This window comes from Panthera tigris, chromosome D1 (assembly GCF_018350195.1).
Source record: "Panthera tigris isolate Pti1 chromosome D1, P.tigris_Pti1_mat1.1, whole genome shotgun sequence".
NCBI classification, from domain to species: Eukaryota; Metazoa; Chordata; class Mammalia; order Carnivora; family Felidae; genus Panthera; species Panthera tigris.
Window position 1 is genome coordinate 26,513,341 of NC_056669.1, and position 20,285 is coordinate 26,533,625.

General features: G+C 40.0%; 2 protein-coding genes across 10 annotated transcripts in view; both read right to left on the minus strand.

Moving 5' to 3' along the window:
* The window catches only part of NFRKB (nuclear factor related to kappaB binding protein), a 47,872-nt gene extending 39,623 nt beyond the window's left edge, over positions 1 to 8,249 (minus strand). For all 6 annotated transcript variants that reach the window (XR_006208038.1, XR_006208037.1, XR_006208036.1 and 3 more), the window contains exons 1-4: positions 8,166 to 8,249; positions 7,028 to 7,108; positions 5,723 to 5,878; positions 2,995 to 3,196 (exon numbers count right to left, since the gene is read on the minus strand). Coding sequence is in view for 3 of the 6 variants with exons in the window: in XM_042957519.1 (XP_042813453.1) it covers positions 2,995 to 3,196; positions 5,723 to 5,857 (337 nt within the window). In the remaining 3 variants the exon portion in view is untranslated. The remainder of the gene's footprint in view (positions 1 to 2,994; positions 3,197 to 5,722; positions 5,879 to 7,027; positions 7,109 to 8,165) is intronic.
* Positions 8,250 to 11,453: 3,204 nt separating this feature from the next.
* Positions 11,454 to 20,285, minus strand: part of PRDM10 (PR/SET domain 10) — a 98,589-nt gene continuing 89,757 nt past the window's right edge. For all 4 annotated transcript variants that reach the window (XM_007082685.3, XM_042957908.1, XM_042957906.1 and 1 more), the window contains 3 exons: positions 18,814 to 18,985; positions 14,815 to 14,918; positions 11,454 to 12,187 (listed from right to left, as the gene is read on the minus strand). In XM_007082685.3, the coding sequence (XP_007082747.1) occupies positions 11,987 to 12,187; positions 14,815 to 14,918; positions 18,814 to 18,985 (477 nt within the window). In that variant the 3' untranslated portion in view covers positions 11,454 to 11,986. The remainder of the gene's footprint in view (positions 12,188 to 14,814; positions 14,919 to 18,813; positions 18,986 to 20,285) is intronic.

The window sequence follows — 20,285 nt, forward strand, 5'->3', positions numbered from 1 at the left end:
GGACATTTTACAATTCAAGTGCCCTGGACTCTTCAAAACTATCAGTGTGTTTTGTATGGAACCACCCAAATAGCCAAAGCAATCTTGAGAAAGAAAAAAAAAAGCACGAAATATCACGTTCCTTTGTTTCAAACTACACAGTGAAACTACAGTAATCCAAACACTATGGGACTGGCACAAAGGACACACAGATCAATGGAACAGAACAGAGTCCAGAAATAAACCTTCAAATTATATAGTCAATTGATTTACAACAAAGAAAACAAAAATATACAATGGCAAAAAGACAGTCTCTTCAACAAATGGTGATGGGAAAACTGGACAGCTACATGCAAAAGAATGAAACTGGACCACTTTCTTACATCATATACAAAAATAAACTCAAAGGAGATTAAAAATTTAAATGTAAACATCAACACTCCTAGAAAAAAAACACAGGCAGTAAACTCTTGGGACATCAGTCTGAGCAATATTTTTTTGGTTCTCTCTCAAGCAAGAGGAACAAAAGCAAAACATAAACAAATGAGACTACATCAAACTAAAAAGCAAAGGAAAGCAAAGGAAACCATCAACAAAACAAAAAGGCAACCTGCTGAATGGAGAATATATCCGCAAATGATTTATCCAATAAGGGGTTAATATCTGCATCATATAAAGAACTCCTACAACTCAACACCAAAAAAAATCCAGTTAAAAATGGGCAGAGAACCTGAATAAATATTTATACAAAGAAGACATTCAGATGGCCAACAGATAAGTGAAAAAGATGTTCAACATCACTAATCACCAGGAAAATGCAAATCACAACCACAAGATACCTACACCTGTCAGAATGGCTATTATTGGGGCACCTGGGTGGCGCAGTTGGTTAAGCATCTGACTCTGGATCTCTGATCAGATCAAGGTCATGATCTCACAGTTCCTGAGATCAAGCCACGTTGGACTCTGCACTGACATCACAGAGCCTGCTTGGGATTCTCTCACTCTGCCCGTTCCGGCTCGTCCTCACTCGCTCTCTCTCTCAAAATAAACATTTAGGTGGCTCAGTCAGTTGAGCATCCGACTTTGGCTCAGGTCATGGTCTCATGGTGAGTTCAAGTCCTGCATCGGGCTCTGTGCTGACAGCTCAGAGCCTGGAGCTTGCTTTGGATTCTGTCTCCCTTTCTCTCTGCTCCTCCCCTGCTCACTCTCTCTCTCTCCTTCAAAAATAAATAAACATTAAAAAAATTTTTTTAAACATTTAAAATTTTAAAAAGAATGGCTATTATCAAAAAGAAATAACAAGTGTAGATGAGGATGTGGAGAAAATGAAACCTTTGTGCACTAATGGTGGGAACAAAAGATGGTGCCGCCAATGTGGAAAATAGTATGGAGTTCCTCAAAATGAAGAAAAGAACTACCATCCAGCAATTCCACTTTTGGGTATTTATATGAAGGGACTGAAAACACTAACTCGAAAGTGTATATGTATCCCTATGTGCACCGAGTCAAGCCATGGAAGCAACTTAAGTGTCCATCAGCAGATGAATAGATAAAGATAAATATATGGATAAACATTTTACATATACAAAATGGAAATTATTACTCAGCTTAAAAAACAAATGAAATCTTGCCATTTGAGACCACGTGGATGGACCCAGAGGATATTATGCTTCCTAAAATAAGTCAGAGGAAGGCAAATACCATATGATTTTACTTTTATGTAAAATCTGAAAAACAAATGAGCAACTAAAAAAACAGACTCCTAGATATGGACAATGCGGTGACTGCCTTGTAGGAGGGCAAGGGTTAGGCTGTGCAAAACAGGGAAGGGGATTAAAAGCTACAAACTTCCAGTTATAAAATAAGACAAAAGGATACAATGTATATATAACACAAGAAATACAGCTAATAATATGTAATAACTTATATGGTGACAGATGGTACCTACATGTATTATGGGGATTACTTCAGAATATACATACAGAATCACAATGTTGTACACCTGAAACTAACATTATATGTCAACTAAACTTAAATTGAAAAAAAACAAGTCATGCTTTTGAAAGACAAAGAAAAAAAGCCAGAGGGCCCCAGATTCAGGGAGCCAAGAGACATGAAATCCAACACAATACATGAACCTTGACGAGATCCTGAATTGAAAGACCCACTATAAGGCACCTGGGTGGCTCAGTCACTAAGGATCTGACTTCGGCTCAGGTCATTATCTCACAGTTCATGAATTCAAGTCCCACATCTGGTGAGCACGAGCCCTGCTTCAGGTAAAACACAAGCTCCACTTCAGGTGAGCCCCACTTTCTTTTTCTCTGTCTCTCCCTCCCTCCTTCCCTCCCTCTCTCCTTCCCTCCCTCCCTCTGGGGATTCTTTCTCTCTCTGCCCCTCTCACATGTGCCCTCTCTCTCAAAATATAAATAAATAAATAAGTGACCACTATAAAGAAGATTTAGGGAACAATTGAGAACACCTGAATGTGAGACAGTCTGTGATCTTATTTGCTCAGTGCAAAATTTCTTGGGTGCGGTAATGGGGCTGTGATTACATAGAATGTCCTTGTTAAAGGATACATACATGCTGAAGTGCCTAGCAGGAAAGTATCATGTTTTCTACAGGAGAAAAAGGTGTATGTATGTGTGACGCACAAATACATATATCCACATATGTACATGTGGTCAAGTAAATGGTAAACTATTTCTAAGTTTTCTTAAAGCCTAGTCATAAAGGGTGCTGTAAGACACTAGTAATGTTTTATTTCTTGATCTGGGTTGTGGTTACACAGTTCTTACTACAATCAATCACTTATGATTTATGTTTCCTATGTAAGTTAAAAATTTTTACTGAAAAGAATGGCCTAGACAAAGTATTGCACACAACGAGTCTCTGAGCCAGTATGTGTTCACAAAAATAAGTTCAATAAGTGAAGAAGGAGTATTCGTGTAAGTGAATGTGTTCCTACTTCTCCCACTCCTCTCAACAATAGAATGACAAGCAGCATACCTCGGAAAAGCTTCTGGGCAATGTGCAGAGGGTTCCCAAAGCGGAAGTTCTCCCCGCTGAACAGGGCTAGGACGAGCTGATTCTGCTGCTCGAGACTGTCTTCAGGAAAGTGGGGCAGAAACTGCTGGAGGTGTTCACGCTGAGACTCACTCAATACTTCCTGCCATGTTGAGAGGCTGACTACATCAAAGAATATTTCGGGCTAGGAGAATTCAGAAAACCAGGAGAAAAACAAGCTTTTAACTTTTCCTATGAGCGGTAAAATATACAGAACAGAAAATTTACCATTTTATCCATTTTTAAGTGTACACCTCAGTAATATTAAGTACATTCACAGTGCTGTGTAACCATCACTGCATCCAAGTTCTTAAGTTTGTTTGAACCAAAATGTCAATTATCTTCATTTAATGCTCAAATCTTAGAGAATAATAAAGACTACATATAAACCACTATCTTATACCCAACAGTAAATCATAATCCAGAGGAGGGGTGCCTGGGTGGCTCAGTCGGTTAAGTATCTGACTCTTAATTTCAGCTCAAATCACGATCACACAGTTGATGAGATCAAGCCCCAGGTCAGGCTTTGCGCTGAGTGTGGAGCCTGCTTAGGATTTTCTCTCTCCCCCTCTCTGTCTCCCCTTCTCTCTGTCTGTCTCCCCCCGACTCAAAATAAACAAACATTTTTTTAATGTTAAAAATAATCCAAAGGAAAAACAATCTCAGTAAAGAGAATTTCATTTCTGCCAACAAGGGGTATGATGGACAACTGAATTCAGCTTAAAATGAGGGGCAGCAAACAGTTAACATGGGAGAGAACTTGAGGAGTTGAGGTCACCTCACAAGAGAGACCAGCAGCAGGATGGTATACACATTGCCTGGAGGGGAAAACAAGCAATTACAATGTTGCTTAAGACGTGCTAATGTGCATATAAGCACATAGGAGAAGCACACCTCCCAGACTCAAGATGTCAGGGAACATATACCAGAGGAAGTGACATTTAAGATAGTTAATTAGGGGATAAGGAAAGGGGAAAAAAAAAGATGATGAGGCAGGAGAGTTAAAAGTCCACAGAGCAGGGGTGTCTGGCTGGCTCAGTCAGTAGAGCACGCGACTCTTGATTTCAGGGTCAGGAGTTCAAGCCCCACATCAGGCACAGAAATTATTTAAAAATACATAAATAAAAATTTTTTAAATCCACAGAGCAAAACCATAAAAACGTAAGAGTTAATATGAAAGAAAGGACAGCAGTTACCTGCGGGGAGAATGAAGAGGGATGAGATGGGCGCTTGAATGATACTGCTTGAATGGGCCCATTCTACTTCTTAACCCAAGTAGTAGCTAGTTGGGTGTTTTATTACTGCTTCAATTGTATACATACTGTAGAAACATGGATTTTATATGCTCTTCTTATGATACATCTCACTTTTTTTCTTAAGTAGGTTCCATGCCCAACGTGGGGCTTAAACTCACGACCCTGAGATCAAGAGCCACACTCTCCACCAACTGAGCCAGCCAGGCGCCCCACATTTTACTTTTTTTATAATTAAAAGAGTTGAGGCAATGTATGGCTAGGACAAGAACACAAATGAGGGGGGGCAGCAGACAGAAGAAAAGAGGAGCAAGGGACCTATAAACGTGTTAAATACTTGTGACATTATCCTAAGGACAACAGAGAGCCACCAACATAAGCAGGAGACAACCCAGAAATCCAACCACCTGGTAGACATTTCTGCATTCATGTACCAATGCACCTCAGTATCCAAGATCTTCCCCTGTAAATCTATTTTTGCACACCACTTTAAGCCTAGTATCTCAGTGTCGGGCATAGAGTAGGTACTTCATAAAGTGTTTGCTGACTAAACGAATAACATGAAGAAATTTATTTGAAAAAGTAGGTACAGAAAGCATGGATGAGAAGGATATATATGTCAACTTCAGTAATTGTTACTTCAGGTGGCAAAGAGAATAAATGGTGGCTTTAATTCTATCTACAATGTTTGACGTATTACGAAAGAAAAATCTGAACCAATTATAACTAAGTGAAATTATCTCCTAAAATTGTATAATGCACAAATAAATGTTTGCTAAATGACACTCTACACCTGTCTCTATAAGTAAAACATGGCAAAATAAACAAGATAGTTAAATACATGTTTTGGCATACGTAGTGCCTTGCGTGTTAATAAGCACTTAACAAGTAGCAGCCACCTTAATAATGATGGTGTTTACACAGCCTACCCGTGAAAGAGGCCAGAAGCACACAAATCTCCATGCACTATTAACTGACTACAGGGTTACTTTATTAACAGAGATAGTATGTTTGGGTTTTGTTTCATGATCCACAACGTGGGTAACCAATTTAATGTAAACATAACCATAATTTTGTCCTTAAAATACACAATTTCTTGTTAATTGGTCAAAATTGGTTAAAAATAGGGCTTCTATAATACTATCATATTGACATATTATTAAACATGCAGGATGTAGCTTATAGTTTCTTCTTTAATCAGAATGTTAAAAATTTTACGTTAAAAAGAGAGAGAGGGGGTGGGAGCCAAGATGGCAGAACAGCATGGAAAAAAGAGAGAGAGATCACTCTGAATGCAATATATAAAATGAAACCAAAGAGAGCACGAAAGACTGAAAACTTGTAGGGTGTGGAAAAGGTTTAGCATAGCAGTTATACACAAGGCGACAGAAAAAGGTGGTGGCGGTGCTACTACTTACATCCTCCAGAAGGTCCTCAGGCAGACTAACCCTGGTGCCCCCCAGGAGGCAGTCCTCCATAATACGTGTGCCATGGCCATCTCCACATGGACCCAGTTCCAGGGGATCCGTCAGCATATGGTCCAAGGAATCCATTGTTTATGTTCCACAGATAATCTAGACAAATATATGCAGTCATACCTCTAGGTATACCGAAAGGCAGGAATCCAAGGGATCTGGCTGATATTAACACTCCTTCAGAAAATATTCTGGCCCAGAAAATAGTCAATCTCAAGTCTAGTTTTATACCTTATCCTCATACCCTAAGTGCAACTACACACCTCTGCACTCTTGTACCACTGCATTCTTATCTCAATCTTCAAACCTTTTCTAGTAGGTCTCTTACTGCTCAGAATGCTTCCAAATCTACACAATTTCTTACACCTTCATTTTATATTTGAGCAAAATGAGACTTAGAGATTAAAGGATAAACAGATCAGAGTTCATAATTTAGACTTCTCAGGCCAATAATCTCTCCGCTATAAAATAATCTAACAGTTATTGTTTCGTTTTTTTAGTAATTCTTTGTTGTACTTTAACAAAGAAAAATCTCTGACAACCCATATAGACTAGTAAAGCTCAGACGCTAACAGTAAGTCATTTAATGAGGACCTATTAAGTCCAAGGCCTTTCATGTTTCTCATTTAATTCCTACAACTGTGTGAGACAGGGTTATCATATCTATTCTAGATATATTAAAATTGAGGATCAAAGCAGCCAAATAACTTGCCCAACCCCAGGGGTAGTACTGAAACTCAGGTTTGCCTGACTACAAACAGATATTCACTATACCTCCTGTATAAACTCTCAATTGAAATTGTGAAAAGGGAGCATGGTAATATGACTTTAGTCCACATAAACTCCGGGGTTTCCAAGCACTTGATCATGACAGCCAATAAATTTAGTAGTCAATCTGACAACTAAAGGTCCATCTGATATTTATAACCATGTAAATGTAATGTTGTTTCTCCTTCCTATAATAACTGAACGCCACTAGTCACCTTTAGAAATGTACATATTAACACATTTTCAGAGAGCATCTCCTTAGGCTAATGGCTAGAAATCAGCTGTAAAACTGCCATAGGATTGAACAAAACTAACAGGACCACAGGGAGTTTGAAAGGAATCACTCTACAAACATTTGCTAAACCCATTCTCTCTCCTATACCTACCTAACAAGCGCAGTAAAATGGAATCTAAAAACAGACTTAACAGTCAAAATGCCAAACTTCTAGCTTAATCTCGGTGCCGTTAGGCAAATCTTACCTTGCCGAGTGTCAATTTCCTTATCTGGAAGACAAAGGGGGGTTGTACCAGGTCCTGTGTACTATTTCCAATCTTGGAATCCTACAATAAATAATCTCCAGATGGATAACAGTTTATATGACTTAATGCAGTCATGTAAACACAGTATTGTAATGAATTGATTCCAAAATCCTTAAATGATAAAAACAGAACTGTAATACTACTAAAGTAAGCATCTTCCCACAAATTATTTCAAGTTATCTTTTAGAGATTTCAGATTATGTAAAGATACAGCAGGAAGATAAGTGTTGAACAAAGCAGATGGTCTCAAAGCAATTGTACTCCATCACCTTTCAGTACATGGAGAATTACAACATCCTGAACATTCTTGGTGCCTAAATAACCCAAGCAGGTGAGAAAGCACATGACACATGAGTTTAACAAAACTTTAAAACAGAAAAAAAAATTTCTGCAGCAGCAACCGATGTTCAGAGTAGGGTCCTCTTTACAGAATTGACATAGAACAGGGTAATAACTGCAAAGCCAATGTTCTACCGGACTCTTAGGAGGATCGCCCGTTTCACAACTTTGTTCACAGTTTCTTCAACTACCATGGAGGTGTAGCTAAATTTAATCTATCTGAGCGGCAACCTTTGTCCTGCTACTATTCTGAACAGGATCCCAAAATACAAAAAGCAGGTAGCTGCCAGAGGATTTGAACCCCGGAAGCCAAGGATTTCTAAATCCTGTGGCGTCCTAGCCCCCTTAACTAGACCAGGAAGGCGTCTACCAAGGGCCTTTTCTCTGCACCTGGGCTAGCCTGGCCTCCTGGACCCTCCCGAACGCAGAAGCTAAACCCGTGGCTGTTTCCGGAGCAAAAGCTCTCTCCAAATCCGCCGCCCCAGCAAGTCCCTCCCTAGCCAACCCCGCCCTGCCCAAGGCCCGGGTCCCGCCCCTCTAAGCTGCACCTCAGCGCCCACGGCCCCTCCCCCACACCGTGCCTAACCCTAACCCCCACCCACCCGGCCGCCCGGCTCCCGACACGCTCGTTCCCCGGTCCCTGGCCCACAGGAGCAGAGAGCCTCAGAGGCCCAGCCGCTCCCTCCCCCGGCTCCCCGGCTCCACTTTAACCCTTTCACCGCCCCGGGCCCGCCCTCACCTGAGCCGCAGGCGCGGGTCTCCCTACCCGCAGCGCTTCTCGGCCCGCGGGCTCCCGGACGCGCTCGCTCCCGCAAGGCGTCTCGGTGCGTGCACGCTCCGGACTCGGGCGGCGGAAGGGGCGGGGTTTTGCGGGGCGGGGCCTGTAGAGTGCCGGGGGCGGGGCCGCGCGGGGCGGGGTCTGGGGCAACGCAAGCCAGCGCTGCTCTATATTGGGTTGCAGTCACCTGGCTTGGAAGCTGCCAGTGTCCGTCTGTAGTCTACCTGGCCGTGAACTGAGGCCCATGAATGAGTGAATGCAATTTTATTAGCCAACTTTTGCAGAGAGCCCTTGCTCCAGACACTATGCTAAGCACTTTCTATCCCCTATCTTTGTACTACAGCTGTGTGCTCTTACGCACTATTCTCATTTTACAGCTGTGAAAATCAGTTTCTTGAGTTTCAGTGGGGAGAACGCAGACTCGGAGCCTGTGCCCCTGCGTGTCCTCATATCTTCCTCCTGTCCCTGGACCGCTGACTTTCGGAAAGAAAGTACACACGTCGAAGAAATACATTTAAATTTAAACTAGATAACGTTCTTGTTAAGAATGTAGGTCCCTTTCGTATTCACCAGGTCTTATTTAGAACAGCTTCAGACTACTTAATCCACAGCTACTCCCACCAATGTTGTAGAAACCATACTCAGCTCTCTCTACTGGATGCAAATGTCAGGAAAGCTGGCAGGCCAAACTAATGTTCCTCCCTTGATGGAAAACAGCGGTTTCCAAACAAAGCCCAGTGTTTGCTCCCCTGCTACCCTTAGTCCCTGCCACTTAGACCATGGGAAAGTTCTTGAATTAGGAACCACCAAGTAAAAGGGCAGGGGAACACCATTCCATAGTTGTCATCCCTAAGTTCCCTTATGTTGGGTCTCTGACCAGACCCTGACCTGAGTAAACCAGAGTCAAAACACCGTAATAATATTAAAAAAAAAAAAAAAAAAATTAACCATCTCAGTAGCTTCACACATACAAACAAGGAAGATGTTTATTAAAAAAAAATATTTATTAATTTTTACACCTGCTGAGTAGCACAAGACTATTAACACTATAACTCACTGAATGTACAATAAATGTTCACATTTAAATAACAGGATAGGGTCAACATTTTCAACCTGTGGGTCATCTTTAGCATCTCATGAAGTGCTTTTTAGCCCTAGATATCTTGAGAGTTTTTTGAAAGGATAATTCCAAATCAGAAAACAATTCAAGATCAAAACAATAGGTTTTTCCAGAATAATAGGAATTTTACATGATGAAATGTCTATTTATGTGGGCACAAATCAAACAATAAAAATGTAAAATCTATACGTAACCTACTCTGAAATTTTCACACTGCACTGATTGAAGTTTAGAGTGCCAATGCGTCTGAAGAGAGGCCACAATATAAACATTGGCTACACACATTTTCCCCCCATATATTGGTCTTCAGATGGCTTTAATCTACCATCTCTTCAAATCCAAGTCCTTTTGAAAATCTCTCAACTTGGAATGAACGTGCAGAATACCTGATCTTAAAGAAGTGTTGTTTGGCTTTACCGCCACCTGCATCTCTGGTTGATACAAAATAGTTTCAGATCCTTTACTTACTCCACATAAGGACAAAAAAAAGTAAAAAAAAAAAAAAAAATTAAAATTAAAAAAAAAAACTTAGATGGGAAAGAAACAAAGAGGTCCTTCCAAAGTATTTTCTTCTGTGTATTTTACAACTTGAAATAACTGGCATAAAATGAACATTCCGTTCAGTGACAGATTTCTATTTTAATCAATAAGTTATTCCTGAGGGAAGGGGAGGTACCTTGCTGGTTCAAATTAAAAAGGACCCAACAGGGCCAAATTTAAGGTGTAAAAATTAAACTGGACCTTTGGCAAAGTCTAATATTCCTCACCTAGTCTTTCTAGATCGGACACTAGGATATTTACAATCATTACACTGTGGGACTTTGGGACCCAGAGTCTCTGTTTTGTGACTCAGGGACAATATTTTCTATTGAAAACATCGACATTACCTCTTTGTTACCAAAGATAGAGTCCATCCCTAGTTCCTACACATTTATCAAGTAACTTTCTCATATTAGTGCCCAAATTTTCAGGGATAACTGAATGAATGAGGTCTCAAAAACAAAGTGCAAAATCTACATATTAGTAAAGTTATTTCAACAGAATTGTTTCCTTTCCAGGAAGGTATCTTTACTGTGATGAAGCCTATACTTTTAATTTACAGAATGAGTTTTTACCCAGAAATGTAAATAAAATAGATTAGCTAACTTCATTTGAAATTGAAGTTAGGTCTTTCTATTCCGGAGTGGTAAGTTCTATCACACAATAAGTACTCTAAAAATGCGTTAGTATGTCACAAAAAGTTGTTAAAATACATTCTGATTTCTGCGATGTTTTATGTGTACAATTGGAATGTACAGTAAAAAGAAGGGAAATACTTTCTCCCCATTGAATTCATAGTTAACAAGACTGCAAACAGGAACACATGTAAAAAAAAAAAAAAAACTGTCACTGAGCAGATTTTTTCCCTCTCCCAAATGACAGTGTAAGATACATAAAGATTAGATTTCTTCCATATCCCTTATAATTGCCTTGACATATAAATGGTCCCAATATTTCTATTTTTCCCCTAAGTGTGAAGGTGGTCATCTTATTAAAAGGTCCAGATGAGTTATAATATGCAGAAGTTAAAAGTGTTAAGAAATAAGGAGGGCCACTTTTCCATCCAACCTTAACGAATGTTCATTTTAAGACAGCACGAGAAGTATTAAAATACACTGAATGATGTGAATTGAATGTACACCTGGTAAGATCAAGGAATTCATCCTTCACCAGTGAATGGTAAATGGATCCTGCAAGGCAGGACAAGGCTTCAGTGCTTTCCACTTTATCTATACATAATTATCTTAGTAATTTTTCTTGGTACCGATATCTTGAATACCTCCTTCTTAATACACCACAACCAGAGAACGGGAGGCAAAGCTTTAATGTAGGAGTTCAAATTCTGCTGACATCAAACAAACCTTTTCTCTTACAGGGAGTCTACCATTGTAGACTAAGAAAGTAACTTCTATCAGAACAGGAGGTTCTGGCCTAAGCTGCTGAAGGCCAGCATCTGTGCAAAGCACTTCCAGTAATGGCCTGCCAACAGTTTTTCCAAAGAGGCAAGTCGTTTTGTTTTGTTTTGTTTTGTTTTGTTTTAATCAGCAATAAGAAAAATCTAGATAAAAATTTTTCCTTCAGAACATCACTGTCAAACCTATTCATCATTTTTATTTTCATATTCAATAGGCTCCCTTTGTTAAGTTACTGAAAATGCAAACTCAAAAGATGAAGCAGTTCTGACCTAATGAAATGCCCATCTCCTATGGTGCCATGGCACGGAATTAAGAAGTCCAGTGGCCATGAACTTGGCACATCCTTTCTCCACCTTTGGTACAAACGTGATACACCACTTAATATTTCCACAAAGGAAAAGTAAGGCCCACCAATGTATTAAAAAAAAACAACCCAAGAGCAAGGCAAAGTCTCTCCACCTTGAAATCCACTTTCCGCTTAAAGGTCTCCATTCCATGGCAGAAGTTCCTAGGGTTTGAAGAGTCATTTTGGTAAAGATGACCTTGATAAAAGAAGCCCTGGGGTGTGTACAGTGTCAAAACTGTGGTTTCCAAATTCTTGAGTGAATGATAAATCTTAAAAAAGAGTTCCAACTGTTGGAAGCTTTCAGACTTCTGAATGAGAAAAGACATGGTGTGACTGTTGGATTCTAGCTCCAGGGTGGAAGTTAAGGTTTAGTGATATGCACTTCACTGCTCCCATTCCCGTTGGTGGTGGCTGTAATGATGTACTGTGTGGGCTGCTGTTGGCTGGTGGTCTGGGGGTCCAAGTCACCATGTGTGGCTGGCTGAACCTGGACTCCCGCAGAGAGAGCAGAAGCTTGCTTTTCCTCCAATTCTGGTTGACCTTCTGATAACACATAATGACCCTAGAACAGAAAACAAACACACCAACAAAAGATCTTTAGAAATCTGAGGTCTAAAACTGGTGGGGAGGTTCTTGGTGGAAAGAGAAAGAAGGAATAGGAAAGGAGATGTTACAAAGTAACACCAACATAGACACCTATGTTAGATGTTTTATGTAAGTGCTTTAGAGGGGATGGATCAGAGTAAGAGACTACAAAGGTAATTTAAAGGAGCGCTTTGATTGTTCTACCAAATGAGATAGTGAAGAGCTTCAGGTACAGAAATTTGCATCATGACAGTAATCTATGTGGCAAAGGAAAACTCGTGCTATTGTACTACTCCTAAGAATTTTGAAATTCGTAAGATTGCTGTCTGTAGATTAATTTTTTTTGTTTGTTTTTTGTGAGTTTCTTTGCTAGAGTAATACAAAATACATCACAGAAGAGAGAAAGTTTCCTTAAAGAGGCAGAATGGCTCCCAAGACCAGTAGTCAGGGTCAGAGGTTCCTAGACTTCAGAATTTCATAGATGAGCAAATTAAAAGTAATAATAAGTATTCCCAAATTTTATTTTACCAAGTAAAGTCATTTTTAAGACACTAACTGTCAAATGAGAGAAATTTTAACACTCAAAAGCATAGGAAGAATACAATCGCAGAATGAAGTCCCTTACATTGAATAAATTTAGCTTTATGAAAATATGCATTGTCATTATTCTTTCTCTGATCATGAAACCTTCACAGACCTGGAGCTAGCTAGTCCCTTAAGTTAACATTTTTAAAGAAAGAATGTGTCCATTGGTAGGGTGATTGGTCTGCTATATAGGCTAGAAAAAAGAAGTCACAGAAGAAAGCCCAGACAGTAGCCTTTCCAAGCACTGTCCAGAACAAAAGCCATAGCCAAATAACCATTTGTTATATCTAGGGCCATGTGCTATGAGTGCACACTCATCAATCTCTGATAATGATCTGGTTTCCCATGTGGGTCTTTCTCTAACAGGAAGGGGGCTGTTTCTCCACTTAGGGTCAATGAACTACTAGGTGGTCCACAGGTAGGCTTTAGAAATTCTACGAACCCTGGAAAATGTACCTTAAATGTATGTGTGTCTCTGTGTGTGTGTGTGTGTGTGTGTGTGTGTGTGTATTGTGGCAGGGAAAGGGGAACATCCTTGGCTATAATCAGGTTCTCAAACGAGTTCCTGGCCAAAGAAAGGTAAAGAGTCAGTGGGTCCCATAGGCAGTAAAAATTTCACTGATTATGCCAGCGAGACTATTCCATTTTATATTAGTTATGGTCTTCACTGACAATAGTGTTACTCTGGATTTATACATCTCTCCTAAGACTAGGGAATGTGAGTTTGTGTGCTGAGAAATGGGTAAGCTCTGAGCATGCTCTGGGAAAAACAATCAGGTTTTTGAGGCCACTAGACTACCCTGTTGCTCTCTGAGACTTCTTGGGAAACAGTCTTCCCTGGAAGACTTCCCAATATCCCTAGCCACATACAAGTATAATTCTTAATTTAAATTTATACACTCTGTTTTCTAATTACTTAGAGGCAAGCCGGAACAAACCAGTGAAGACAAAAACAGAGATAGCAGATACAATCAACATTGACCTGCCTAATCTAAATATAACAAGATAATTCATGGCAATGTTTTTCACCAGGAAGGGGGTTGAATGTTTAAAATAGTTCAGGGGCACCTGGATGGCTTAGTCGGTTAAGTGTCTGACCTCGGCTCAGGTCATGATTTCATGGTTCGTGCATTCAAGCCCTGTGTCGAGCTCTGTGCTGGCAGCTCAGAGCCTGGAGTCTTCTTTGGATTCTGTGTCTCCCTCTCTCTCTGCCCGTGCACCACTCGCACTCTGTCTGTCTCTCTCAAAAGTAAATAAACATTTTTTTTTAATTTTTAAAAACAACAAAATAAAATAAAGTATTTTAAAAGTGGGACCCCTGGGTAGTTCAGGCCCTGCATTCAGTCGGTTAAACGTCCAATTCTTGATTTTGGCTCAGGTCATGATCTCACAGTTTGAGGGATGAAGCCCCACATTGGGCTCTGTGCTGTCAACACAGAGCCTGCTTGGGATTCTCTCTCCCCCTCTCTCTCTGCCCCTCCCCATCTCGTGTGCATGCTCTCTCTCTCTCTCAAAATAAATAAATAAGCTTAAAAATAAATTTAAAAAATAAAAATAAAATAAAATAGTTTAAAAGAGCTCCATAACATTAATTTTATTATTTTCTCCCAACCCAGTTGAGGACCAATAGTCATGAATACTCTCCACAAAGCACATAAAAAGGCAATCAATTGTGAATCTGTATGTATATGGACCTGGGAGGTTCATTATAGTTATTAATTGCATAGGTATTTATTGAGCATTTGCTATAATCCAGTCTCCTGTGCAAGGCACTGAGAATAAAGAGATAAACACCAGGACACAGCTTTCAAGGAATTCATTGTCTGCTAGGAAAAGATATACAGTAAATCAATAATTTAAACAAATTAAAACAAGGGTTATAATATAGCATAAGGGGTTATGGGAATACAGAGGAGGTATTTCTAACTCAGATATGGGAAGCTGAGGAATAGGAAATAGAGGGAGGGGAGAGTGGTGCAGTACGATGGACAGGAAAGCCCTCATGAGCAGATAACTTACCGGCGTAACTGCCTTCACTTGGCCAGTGGTGACAGGAGTGGCCACACTGCTGTCTGTAATCACAAACTGACCTGGGGGAAGCGTCATCATTTGAATCTCTGATGCTGAAAAACAGGAAATATCCATATTTCAGTGGTCTCAGATTTTAATACAAGCTGTAGAAACAAATACTTAACCAGTGGCCACATTCCCCATTGAGACATTTTCATGTATTTGCTTGCTGTGAGAATTTTATAATGATATGATTTCTTAATATTCTGATAAGAATGATCATAGGAGGTTAGCAAAGAATTATCAAATATCAGAAACAATCAATGCATCACTCCCAAATGAGCCTTTGAATATCCATAAAACAAAATATTCAATGATTTTTTAAAACCTTGAAATAAGTTGCAAAGGTTTACCTCTTAGCTCCATATTTTTATCTTTTATATTCGGATTTGAATCACTGGCAAATGTATCCACTATTGCCTAGTAATCACAATGTAATCTAACTAGAATTCTATTTCACCGCAGTGTTATTAAAGCAAATTAAAAACAAAGTTCACCCTAGCATACAGTTGATGGTCTTTATATAATATTTTCCTTTAAAAGGACCCAAAGCTTCTGGCTTCTGGCTAATTCCCGAGCTGGTGCAGGAAACCTTCTAAGATGAGCCCAGAACATGAGATCATACCAGCATGCAAGATGTTATAAAAGACTACGAAGGGGGCACCTGAGTGGCTCAGTCAGTTAAGCAACTGACTCCAGCTCAGGTCATGATCTCACAGACCATGAGTTCAGGCCCTGCATTGGGCTCTGCCCTGACAGTTTGGAGCTCAGGGTCTGGAGCCTGCTTCAGATTCTGTGTCTCCCTCTCTCTCTCTCTCTCTCTCTCTGCCCCTCCCCCACTCATGCACGTGTGCTCTCTCTCTCTCTCACACACTCAAAAATAAATAAAAAATAAAAAATGTTTTAAAAAGACTACGGAGTCATATAGAAAAGACACAGAGGCCAATTTGAAGATGCTCCCATTGGCCAAGGATGGCATAATCTTAGCATCAATAAGGGTAACAATGGTTTGAAACATATCCAATGTGTTGAAATTCATGAGTACACAATGATACTAAGATACACACACATACCCCTCATTAGTCACCTTGGATAATACTAGGAAATAACTTATTATTTTTAAAATCGGTAAATGAAGGAGATGAACTGGATATTTAAGTGTAAAACTATACTTTCCTGTGCAAACTGTACCTCAGAATCATCTGTTAAGACAAAAACTTTTTCTTTACAGAAGTTTCCTAGCTGATAAGTGAGTGAAGAATGATAGAATCAGAATATGACAACTTTATGATTCCTAATGAAATAGTGGAACCAAAGAAAAAGACAGACAACCAAACATTATGTGCCTCCTGATGAAAGTACACACCACCAGCCATAAATATCTTATGGGAAAAAACTGAACCTGAATTTGACTGAGCCTCCAGTCAACAGGAAATAAAAGGGACAGAAGAAAGCACCTTAAATGATAATTTAGGAATGCCAACAGCAAAATCCAGAATGTGAGAAATTCTACCAAACAAATGACTCAGTTTCTTCAACACAGAAGTTGCAACTTAAAAGAGAGAGAACACAAACATTAAAGAAAAACAAAAAACAAAAAACAAAACTCAAGGGCTGGCTGGCTCAGTCAGTGGAACAGGTGACTCTTGATCTCGGGGTTGTAGGTTTGAGCCCCACATTGGGTATAAAGAATACTTAAAAATTAAAATCTTAAAAAAGACTCAAAAGAAATAACAAATTGCAATGCTTGAGACTTATTTGGTACCCAATTTGAACAAACAAATTATTAAAAGAAAAATTACGAGACAGTAACAGAAACATGAACACTGGGTATTTGATGGTTATTAAAGAATTGCTGTCATTTATTTCTAGCTTTGAGAACAGTACTGGAGTTGTGTTTTAGAAAATATTTATGGGGGCGCCTGGGTGGCTCAGTCGGTTGAGCGTCCTACTTCAGCTCAGGTCACGATCTCGTGGTTCACGAGTTCGAGCCCCACGTCGGGCTCTGGGCTGACAGCTCAGAGCCTGGAGCCTGCTTCAGATTCTGTGTCTCCATCTATCTCTGCCCCTCCCCTGCTCATGCTCTGTCTCTCTCTCTCTCTCTCTGTCAAAAATAAATAAAACATTTAAAAAAATTTTTTTTTAAAAATAAAATATTTATGGATGAAATAATATGGATTATTATATAGTTGGAGGTCTAGGAAAGAATGATAGGAGGTACAGAGGAGACAAGATTGACTCTGAGTTGATAACTGAAGTTGGATAATGGCTACAAAAGCATTCATTATGCTATTTTATTTTTGCATATTTTAAATGTTTTCCCTAATTAAAAAAAAAAAAAAGTTCAATTCCAAGGGCATCTGGCTGGCTTAGTCAATAGAATGTGTGACTCTTAATCTCAGGGTCATGAGTTCAAGCCCCACAATGGGTATGGAACCTACTTAAAATTTTTTTTTTAATTAAAAAAAAATTGTTTTTAATTAAAAAAAAAAAAAAAAACCTTAAATTCCACAATCTTTTCTTCAGGTTGGAATACTAGCTCATACTATTATTACCATGGCAATCTTCATGATTCCACATTTCTTTAATAGGAATTGAACTTAGTGTAAATATCAGTGTACTCACCAGCATTCTGGTATTTCATGAGTAGGAATCTTTCCCTGACTAGAAACAAGACTAAACCCTCATTGTGACCACCAATATTTAAGAGAGTAGATTGTAAACACAACTAAAAGGTAGAGTTTGAGCCTGATTCCATACCAAATGTATATAACATGGCCAAAGATCAATGACAGTGGAGACAGACTCAAAGAAGGAAATCAATAGTAGAAGAATGATCAGCACCGGTCTCCCTTTCTTCTCCACTTCTGCTGCTCATAGTCCCTGCTCCTGAGGTCGAACTGTTCCTCTATTCCAGATCTTTGACCATAAAGATCTCACACTTTGCAGCTCATATCCAAGACTACTGTCCCCACCAAATCTGTTACCTTGAGCAGTCAGTCTTTTACTGCTTCTGTAACACTAATTGCAGAGCTGTGAAAGCAACTACTCATATCTCTTTCTCTCTACTAGATAATGATTTCTTTGAGCCAAAGACCATCTTATAAGGAGAGGCCACCCACAGTGGGGTGGTTTGGAGTATAAACTCTGAAGCCAGACTGCCTGGGTTCCAATCCTCTAAATACTTGAGAAACTAGGTACTATGTTCCTTGGGCAAATCACTCTGTGTCTGAATTTCCCTATTTGTAAAGCACAAATAACAACTGTACTTATAGGGGTTCCTAAGTGGCTCAGTCGTAAGTGTCCAACTCTCGATTTCAGCTCAGGTCATGATCTCACGGATCATATGTTGGAGCCCTTCATCAGGCTCTGTGCTGACAGTGCAGAGCCTGCTTGGGATTCTTTCTCTCCCTCTCTCTCTCTCTCTGCCCCTCCCCTGCTAGCTCTCTCTCTCTCAAAATAAATAAATAAATTGTGGAAAAATAATTATACTTACAGGTTGTTGTGAATCCTGAATGCAATATATATATGGTTTAGAATCATTCCAGGCACACAGTGAGAACTTAATAGAAATTGACATTATTATTGTGTGGTGTTACTGATACGAATGTCAATATAAATTTTTTGTATACCCAGGATCTAGCACATCCTTTGATATGAAGGCAATCAACATATCCTACAACCACCTATTCTGCTCTTTAGTCTACCTGCCTCCACTTACTTCCTCTGGCAGTGCTCCTCATGTCTCTGAAATGGGTGGCTCTCTGAGATCAGAATGCTGCTTTGAACTTGGTCATGAAACTCATTCAAGTACATGCACTACAGACTGCAGAAAATGGCTAGTGATAATTTAATCCAGAAAATCTATTTCTAAAGCTAATGAAACTATGACCCATGGCTATAGATTTCCCCACCCATGAGCTACACAGCATTATCCCCATTTCTTACAGTAGCCACGGAAAGAATTCCAAGCGTTGGGTAGGTAGGTGTGTTGTACAGAGGAGCCCTGCTGCTGCTGCTGGAGAGCCTGGCCGGGTGTGGAGGAACTGCCTTGTATATGGGAGGGACTGAGCCCTTGCTGGGACTGCTGGGAGGCAGGGCTCAAGGGCTGCCCAGATACCTAGAGAGAAAGACAAAGCAGGAGTAGAAAACAATGAACTTCCAGTATAGTTAAGACTCACAAATAACGGAAGAAAATAAATCTGGCTAACATGAATTATAACACTGAAAGTATCACTGCTAAAATAATAGTATTTTCAATAAGATCAGGATTAATGAAAAGCAATCATAACGATGCAGTCCTAATTAGCTTGCAAGGAATTATCTACAAGAATATCCCCAAAATTAATTTCACCAAGCTTACCAGAACGATAAGTGAATGAAAGTATAATTATCTCCATTACATAAGATGTAAAAAATTGAGAAGCTAAAGGACTTGCCTGTATCACAAAGTGAATCTGTAGCAGAACTCAGAAATTATCATTTCCAGTGAGAACACTGGGAAATCCCACCCAGTTAGTGGAGATGAACACAGGTACACAGGCAGACATCCAGTGGAGAGGCTTACTCCTGTCCACAGGATAAAGTCCAAGCTCCATCGTTTGTGTTTAAGCCAGCTCCAAACTGCCTTTCTAACTGTTTTCTCAAACATCATTTCCTGTTACTAACCTAAACAGTTTTCCTTAAATGCACCAGTTGCCCACTCTGTGTCTTTACTCACAATGAGAGCACATTCAGATCTCAATGCCTTCCCCAACTACCATGTCAAAATCCTACCCCTCCTTCAAGACCTAATTCAAACACCACTTGCACATAAATACACTTGATTCCCTGCTAAACATAATCTTTCCCTCTTCTGAACCTTTATAACTTATCCATATATCCACATCGTCCTTAGACCCTGGCAAGACCCATCCTTAGACCACAGACCTGGAATATGTATCCCCTTATAGGTGACATGTTGGGAACCAGAGTCCCCCATTCCCTGTGGAAACAGCCCTGTACCCACTTCCAGGGCTGCACAAGTGTCTTCCCTGGGTCTGTCATCCTGCAAGGGTCCTATCTTTTGGATACAGGCTCTGTTAATGGTATTTGGGCACGTGGAACCAAGGGGGTGGCCACTGGATCCCCATTTGCAAGAATGTGGAAGAAGCTGAGACGTGTGGGTCAGAGTATCTATGTGGATACAAAGATGGCCCTGTGAGGTGCAGGCTGGAGGCTGCATGAGAAGAAAGGGAGAGCTGTCTTGGGGAAGGCTGTCCCCGTGCCACCATATTCTTGAAAAGGAACTCACAGGAGTCCCTCCAGCCTCTTTGAGAAACTTAGTGGTGTGATGCTGGGGGTGGGGGGGAGGGAGGTTGGGCCCTTTGTGGACAGAGGCAGCCTATCTGGGACTGGGAGAAGTAAATAACAGAAACCTC